Source organism: Nicotiana attenuata, unplaced genomic scaffold, assembly GCF_001879085.1.
Source record: "Nicotiana attenuata strain UT unplaced genomic scaffold, NIATTr2, whole genome shotgun sequence".
Lineage (NCBI taxonomy): Eukaryota > Viridiplantae > Streptophyta > Magnoliopsida > Solanales > Solanaceae > Nicotiana > Nicotiana attenuata.
Genome location: NW_017672801.1, coordinates 56,408 through 65,095, shown reverse-complemented (window position 1 = coordinate 65,095; position 8,688 = coordinate 56,408). Strand labels below are relative to the sequence as shown.

General features: G+C 31.6%; 1 protein-coding gene across 1 annotated transcript; it reads left to right on the top strand.

The window, feature by feature from the left end:
- The first annotated feature begins 293 nt into the window (after nucleotides 1-293).
- Nucleotides 294-7,760, top strand: LOC109214558 (PLASMODESMATA CALLOSE-BINDING PROTEIN 3-like). The gene is made up of 4 exons (XM_019378493.1): nucleotides 294-524; nucleotides 1,426-1,662; nucleotides 1,800-1,833; nucleotides 7,335-7,760. The coding sequence occupies exons 1-4, from the start codon at nucleotides 473-475 to the stop codon at nucleotides 7,573-7,575; spliced, it is 564 nt and encodes a 187-aa protein (XP_019234038.1). The 5' UTR covers nucleotides 294-472; the 3' UTR covers nucleotides 7,576-7,760.
- The last annotated feature ends 928 nt before the right edge of the window (nucleotides 7,761-8,688 follow it).

The following is an 8,688-nucleotide window of genomic DNA, read 5'->3' as shown; positions in this document are numbered from 1 at the left end:
AAAAGCACTTTTTTTCCTTGAAAAAGCTTGGCCAAACACCTTAATTATTAGCCAAAAGCGCTTTTGACTAAAAAAGAATAAAATACTTTTGACCCAAAAAAAAACATGGCCAAATAGGCTATAACCCAATTAATTTTACATGGATAAAAAAGCTATTCGGACCTTTCGGCGATCTAGAGAGAGGGAAATTGAAAAAACAAAAATAAAAAAGAGGATATGCTAATTGTGCACTATGCCCGAAAAACTTAACAAAAGATATGGCCAGCAGGGGGCCACCTATATACCATCATCTATATCGCTGCATCAAATTGTTTGTATTTTTCTGTCTGAATTAATCCATCACTTTACTCTACACTCCTCACTCTATCATCACACTCTCCACTCAGAGTCTTCTGCATACTGGCATTAGTGTTTTATCTTCTGAATATTGTTATCTCTTCTTCAGTAACCAAGGCTCTGCTATCCTTTTCTCATGGCTGGTTTTCTCTTTGCACTCCTCTTTTTGGCCATGGTTGGCCACTCTGGTAAGCTTTTATCTTTCATTTTTAGAGTTATTTATTTATGTTGTTCCTGCCGAAAGCTGAATCTAACAAACTTGTGTTATTGTCTGCCTTTTAGACATTCACATCCACCTTTAATTCTTTTCTACATTTGCAAAAATGTGTTATCTTCTCATTTCAAATGGGAAGTATCTTGCTTCCTCCCTCTCAACTCCTTCCACTTTCCATACGTGCATAAACCACAATAAATGAGCTATATTTTTTTAATTTTATATGCTTCACATGCTACACTTGAATGGGGAGTATATAATAGGATAGTACTCTCTTCTCATACCGTTGACAATAACAACAATATATCTAGCTAGCCTTTAAACATAGATTTGATTGAAACTTAAAAAAGAGTTGTTGAAGTTGTGTTGAAAAATAATTTTTGAATTGAAGTTGTGTATGGACATGCATTATTTTATTTGAAAAAAAGTTTGAAATTTTGTGAGTGAAAAATTTCACCCAAAAATTGTCCTAAACAAGTTTTTGAAAACTTGAAAACTTTTGATTTTTTTTTTTTTTTTTTTTGCAAAACATGATTATATTTCACAAACAAACAATGTTTTCAAATTTTTTTTTGAAAAAATAAGCCAAAATCTATGGCGAAACGAAAGTCGAGTATATTCTCATAAGTGGATTGAGAGTATAATGTGGATGCACACCCTGCTCTTACTTGAGGAGGTACACTCGGCTGAAGAAAAAATTTCTAATATCGTTTGAAGTCTATATTTGCTCATTTTTTTCTTCTTATTTTAAATTTGAATTTTTTTTCTCTCTGTCTTCTTTCTTTCTGGTAATTTCTTGAATTTGCAAGACCACGTACTTTCTAGCCTTCATATTTCTAATGAATCTTTTTTTTGGGACTTTAATTTTTGCGTAGGTGCTGCATGGTGTGCTTGCAAAGGATTGAGTGACGCAGCTTTGCAAAAGACACTGGACTATGCTTGTGGAGCTGGTGCTGACTGCAATCCTATTCATACAAATGGGCCTTGCTTTAATCCCAACACCGTAAGAGCTCACTGCAATTATGCTGTCAATAGCTATTTCCAGAAGAAGGGCCAAACTTCAACCGCATGTGATTTTGCTGGCACTGCCACTGTTACTGCTACTGACCCCAGTAAGCCAATCTCTATCACTCTCTTCACCAAAATTAGTAAAATTATTTCTTACACTGTAGCTCTGTTATTAGTACTATTAATCTCTTGGAGATTTGTCGTAATGAGTAATGTTTCTCTTCGTTTTGGTTATATGCAGGCACAGCTGGCTGTGTTTATCCTGTTAGTGCAAGGTAAGTAAGACTTCTTAACGGTGTTACTATTATTATTTTTTCGACTCTGTGTTAATCTTTGTTTTGTCCTATTTTGTTTTAGTGGATTGCCTGTTGTTCCTTTTACAAAATTTAACCATGCTTTTCAATGCTAAGATTTGGTTCTTCTCAAATTAATAGCCTTCCTTTTTGCTACTGTGCTCTTTTCACCAATTTGTTGCACAGTTAATGCCTTACAACTTCAGGGTAGAAGCATCACTCTAATAAGTTATGTAGTTCGGACTCTACGAAAATATTAATTAATTTTCCAAAAGTAATACATTTTCGGAAAGAGCTCTGACAACATAATCTTAGGAAGGAAACAAAAGAAAGGACAAAAAAATTATAAATCTACCTCTCCATTCCTTAGCCATCTTTTTGGCTATTGGTTAAAAACAATGATTTCACAACTTTCAAGCTACTTCAGCTATTCATAATATATTAACGAGAGAATTTGAACTCCAAAAGTATTTCATCATGTAATAAGGTCCAAATAGTGAGATCTAAAGCTCTCAATTCACCAATTTTCTATGGTCAGCAAGTTGGTTTGATACAGAATATACTTGACATTCCTATTCTTTACACATGCTACTGAAGTAAGTACGTAATTTGGTCAAAAGAGAATAGCTTAGATCATAATAGCATCTTGATAATGTGCAACTCCTTTATCTAGACTATGTTTCCTTTTTCTCCGATTTTCTCTTTTGTGAGATGGGCATCTCTCTACTCTCGATAAAGAGTAAAATGATAAAGCAGTTGAGTCTCAATCTTTCAAATTCCTTTGCCTTAGAAATTAATGAAAAATTTTATTTTGTGTCTCACACAACTGACACTAGTTGTATGAAGCCTCTTTTTTGTCTCATAACTGTGTGGTCCCAGAATTTTGTGGACCAGATGTGTAAGATATGGGTCCACAAATATGTGAGATAAAAAGAGGTCTCACACAACTAATGTAAGTTGTGTGAGACACATAATAAAACCACTCGAAATTAATCGATATATATTCCAAATCAAATCCAATTACCTCTAATTCGTTTTTCACTTTTGATCTAATCTATTCTCTTTTTGTCTCCATCGTTGAAAAGGCATCGCACTGGCATCATGATGCTTTTGACTGATTGACTAGATTATTGCTTTTGTACTATTCATTACGATTTTTTTCCATCACACAATATTCACATCTTTTTCTCACACTTCAGTAAAACTCCAGTTATTACGGAACCCTAGTTAACACTGTTCATACACAGATCACTTTAGGTGAGAAAGGTAAATTACAGTTGTACCTGAAAAAATTGTGTGGTCAAAAGTTGATGGCGTGGTGGGGGATACATGTCATCGGACACTGACTATTATATTATTAGAGAGTGTTTTTGTCCTTGTCCACATTGAAGTAACAAGTCTTTGCTGGCAAGTGGCAAGGTATTTACAAAATGAATAATTGAAAACTGTAAAAGCCTTCAAAGAGGTCTTACCATCTCCAACCTTACACCAAATATTACACTAATTCCTATTTTGGTATTTTTGTATTTTGGTACCCCCAACCCAATATCATTTTTTATACCATTTTGATGTGTGAATAGTATTACATCAAACTTGGTGTAACACTATTAACCATTTGGTGTAATATTATTAATCAACACCATTACTATTCCTCAATATTTTATTATTATTATAGAATACTTTTAATTTAACATATTACTATAAATTTTATTTTTTTCATTTAGGTCCCAAATATACCTAATTATTTTTTATGTAATATCTTTATAACATTAATTTTACATCTCAATTTTGATGTATAATTTTTACAAAATTAATTTCGTATATATTATTTTTATATAAAATTTTAAGTTAATTTTATTACTCCTAAGTTATAGCTGTACAAAAAAAAAATAAAACCATCACAAAAATGAAAAGTGCAAACGTATAATATAATTTGTTAATAAATAAATATAATGTTCATTAAATAACATAAAAATAATTATTTAATAAATTAGCGGCTGACAAAGATTAATTGAAAATACATTAAATGACATAATAATTTAAAAAATTATAACAATAATGTAGTACTATCGTAGGTCGATTTCAAATCCACCGGTATCATTAAAATATTGAGTGTATGAGGTAGAGGATTATTGTGGTTGTTGAAATTTGTTGACTTCTTTTATCCATTATTCGTTTTTATTCTTCTCGAATAAATTCACGAATATTTGGATCATCAATAGAATCTAAATTCTACAATGAAATTTTATTTTCTTCTTTAAATTCTTTTAATTTCAAAGTTTTATCTTTTATCTCTATATCTTGCTACCTGTCTACACTTGACTTTGCCAATCACTCAACAAACCGATTATTTTCTGATCGGACCAGTTTCATAGCAGATGAAAAACCTCCATCGATTTTTCTCTTCATTTTTGCTTTCCTTACCCCAATAGGTCGTTCTAATGAGGTTGAATCACCTGCAACACCCTCATTCAAATTTAGTGAAAATGATGATAAGCTAAGGGATGATATTAGAGGTGAATCAGGAGTATGAGTCTCATACTCTAGTGATATATAAGAATAGCCTTGCTTTCGAACTTTTTTTCTTCCAGCATCGACATCTTTAAACTTCTCAAAATCTTTTAATATATCACACACATGATCAAATTTAAAACCTTTTTTGTAGTTCGGGTTTTGCATAAGTAAATATTTTGCTTGATTAATCTGTAATATTTTAAAAAAAATTGAAGGAAAACTGTACGTAAATGTATACATATAGAGTATAAGTAATTACATAATATCTTTATCTGAAGCACCACTATGCAAATTTTTTAACTTGACGTACACAACCATTTAATTTTCTTATAGCTTTCTCAATTACTTGAATTCGAGATTATCTTCTGTTGCGATACTCCAACACTCATTCTTTGTATTATTGTATGCTTATTCTACTCGACCCCAAAAATGATCTCTAGATTGATGTACAACCGTTATTTGATCTTGAGAAATATCTAAATAAACTTGACATAATAACATATCTTCATTGGTAGAGAATCATGTAGATCGAGTGGACATTTTCTACAAGTGATTAGAGGAAAAGTAGATTATATGGTTAAAGAAAAACAAAAGCTAACTTCGTATGGACGGGTATGTTGGCACTTTAATATATATAGATAGATAGTACCAAAAATTGAAATAATACATACTTAAATTTCATCTTGATCTCAACCGTCGGATAGATTTCATCCTTATCTCAAATTTATCTTTAGATAAAATATCTCTACACGTTCTTCAATGTGTACTTTATTGTCCGCTCAATAATTATGTCTACTTTATCTCTACACATTGAAGAACGTGTAGAGATATTTCACCTAAAGATAAATCTGAGATAAGGATGAAATCTATCCGATGGTTGAGATAAGGATGAAATTCATCCAACGGTTGAGATCAAGAAGAAATGTAAGTATATAGTATGTCAATTTTTTGCTCTACTTATATTTATATATATTAAAGTGCCAACATACCCGTCCATACAAAGTTAGCTTTTGTTTTTCTTTAATATATAATCTATTTTTCCTCTAATCACATGTAAAAATATCCACTCGATCTACAACATACTCTACCAATGAAGATATGCTATTATGTCAAGTTTATTTAGATGTTTCTCAAGATCAATAACGGGTGTACATCAATCTAGAGATCATTTTTGGGGTCAAGTGGAAGAAGCATATGATAATGCAAAGGATGGGTGTTGGGAGTATCGCAACAGAAGATCGGTGCAATCTTGAATTCAAGTAATTGAGAATGCTATAAGAAAATTAAATGGTTGTGTACGTCAAGTTGAAAATTTGCATCCTAGTGGTGCTTGAGATAAAGATATTGTGTAATTACTTATACTCTGTTTGTATACATTTACTTACAGTTTCCCTTCAATTTTTTTAAAAATATTGCAGATTAATCAAGCAAAATTTTTATTTATACAAGATCCGAACTACAAAAAAGGTTTTAAATTTGATCATGTGTGGAATATGTTGAAGGATTTGAGAAGTTTAAAGATGTCGATTTCGAAAGCAAGGCTCTTCTTATATATCATCGGAGTTTCCTACTCCTGATTCATCTCCTAACTTATCATCATTGAATGAGGATGTTGGCAAAAATAAAGAGAAAAGTCGATAAAGGTTTTTCATCTAGTATGAAAATAGTCCAATCAATTTGTTGAATTGTTGGTAAAGTCAAGTGCAGATTGGCAACGAGATATGGAGATAAAAGATAGAGCTTTGAAACTAAAAGAATTTAGAGAAGAAAATGGAATTTTATTGTCGAATTTATATTCTATTGATGATCCAAATATTCGTGAAATTATTCGACAAGAACGAAAACGAATAATGGATAAAAGAAGTCAACAATCCTCTGCCCCGTACAGTCAATATTTTAATGATATTGATGGATCTGGAATCGATCTATTAGAGTACTAAATTATTATGTGTTTTAATCTTTGCTAATTTATTAATTATTTTTATGTTATTTAATGAACATTATGTTATTTATTAACAATATTTGTAGTTTTTAGTTTTGTGATGGTTATATTTTTTTATACAATTATATCTTATAATAAAATTTTATATAAAAATAATATATACAAAAATTAATATATAGATATTGTACACCAAAATTAAGATGTAAAATTAATATTACATATTTTGGTATATGAGGGACCAAATGAAATAAATAACATTTATAATAGTGTTACACAAAATTTTGGTGTAGCAGTATTCACACACCAAAATGGTGAGCATCATAACACCAAAATTTGGTGTAAGGTTGGAAATGGTCTTAGAAAGGCAAGCACTGTTCAAATTTGTTAATATTTAGACCGGAAGTGGGGGATTGAGAAGACCATAAAAAAGTGGTAGCTGCTCTATAACTGGGGTGTTTTGAGGAGGCGGTGGGAGGGGGGCGGGGGTGGGTGGGATACTCTATAAGGTTTTACCTCTTTACTTAACCTGGGACCCTTTAGACTGAAGTCTTCATTATATTAAGGTAATACACATTCAAATGAAACAGAGATGTAGTCACATTGCACATTAAAAATGTAGCAAAGAAAAGGGTGTTTTGGCTTAGGCATGGTGTTTTGGTTTTAACTAAAGCTACGGTAATTAAGCCACCAGTAATCCATCTAATTTACTACTTGAAAACTTAAAGGGTGCAATGTGAAATTTAAATTACATGAAATTGATTGAAATAAAGGGGTATAATTTGATGGATTCTGCAATTAAAGCTAGACCACACGTTCCAATTGCTTAATTAACATACATGCCTCAAGGAAAGAATAAACCTTTTTATGTTGTTACTATCTGTACCTTAATTAGTGTATGAGATGTCATGTGCCTTAGTGATGTAGAGAGATGTTAATTTGTGTATCTTGGTCTTCTCTTTTCCTCTTGATTACTTGTGTCCTGAATTGTTGTGAGGTTAACATGACAAGTTGCTTCTTTAATTCGCAGCGCCACCCCTACAACTCCAGGGACTACCAGCCCCACCACAAAAACACCATCGACTAGCACAGCCACCACAGGCGGATCTCCATACGTGACAAACACGGGCATATTTGGAGGTGTTAACAATGGTTTAGGCCCGTCGGGTGCTGGCATTAACACAGATATAAGTCATGCTGGGATTTCACTGCAAAACGCCAGCCTCTTTTCCTTTCTAACCATTATTATTTCTGCACTTGCATTACTTTGAACTGGAATTAGAGAAGTTCTACTGTTTGTACTATAGGATAGTCGTGAGTCGATGTTAAAAATTTATGTGCTCAAGTGGGCATATGCATATTATGCTATTATGTACTATAAGTCGGTATGTTAGGACTGCCTTGATTTTTGTTTTTACCTTCCCCTCTATAATGTCGTAAGATAATAGTGCTAGTACTTTTTGTCTCCAATCTACTTTTTTGTTTTTTGTTTTTTGTTTTTTCAAATCCAGTGACCACTTTTAAACTCTTGATACCAAAAAAAATAAAAAAAGAGATACAGAACAAGTTTAGAGCGAACTCGTAGCCCGGTTTTTACTCAACTACGTAAACTCAAAATCAAATGCAAGTCAGAAGATATACGGTAATTGTTTTGCCAAAAAGTGTTAAGCTTTATGTTGAACTAATTAATGAGGAAATAGAGGGAGAATCCTAGTTAAACATAATAAATCCTAGATTTAAAACTGGGATATGTCAGCGATGTAGGACCGTGTTCAATGATGATAAATATCGAGTATGTATTCAATGATTGTCAATGAATGAAGTAATAGAAGCATGCAATGAATGTAGATAATGACAATAAATGTAATAAGAGGGAATTTATCACCCAAACATTAGGTGACTTGGATGATTCTCCTTTCCTGACAGCAACGTGGGATGATAGATAATGAAGATAGATAAGGAATATTTGGATCTTGTGAATGAACACGTATATAGAACAACGTAATCAGTGAACAAGACAAGCTGCGAGCACGTGATTCTTGCCCTATGTGAAATACTCCTACAAATTAAAGAAATAAATTTTTCCCAAATTGTTTGCAATTTTATAGGATTTTTGTAGGATTTTGTTAATTGTTTGCATTTTTGTGCACAATTAATTTTGTTAAAATTATGAAAAGAAAATGTCAAAAATACCATGCATTGCATTTAGATTTTGTTTTCATATTTTTGGATTAATTAGTTAATTAATTGCTTTATCAAAAGGAAAATCACAAAAATATCATTCATTTACATTTTTAGCTTTTAATGCTAAATTAGTAATTTTCTCTTCTTTAACTTAGGATCAACTAATTTGTAAATATTATAATAGATAATTAGTTTAGTTT

Coding starts and splice junctions, on each gene's coding strand:
- LOC109214558 (XM_019378493.1), top strand. CDS start 473: ATGGCTGGTTTTCTCTTTGCACTCCTCTTTTTGGCCATGGTTGGCCAC. Junction 525..1,425: donor GGCCATGGTTGGCCACTCTG/GTAAGCTTTTAT, acceptor ATTTTTGCGTAG/GTGCTGCATGGTGTGCTTGC. Junction 1,663..1,799: donor TGTTACTGCTACTGACCCCA/GTAAGCCAATCT, acceptor GGTTATATGCAG/GCACAGCTGGCTGTGTTTAT.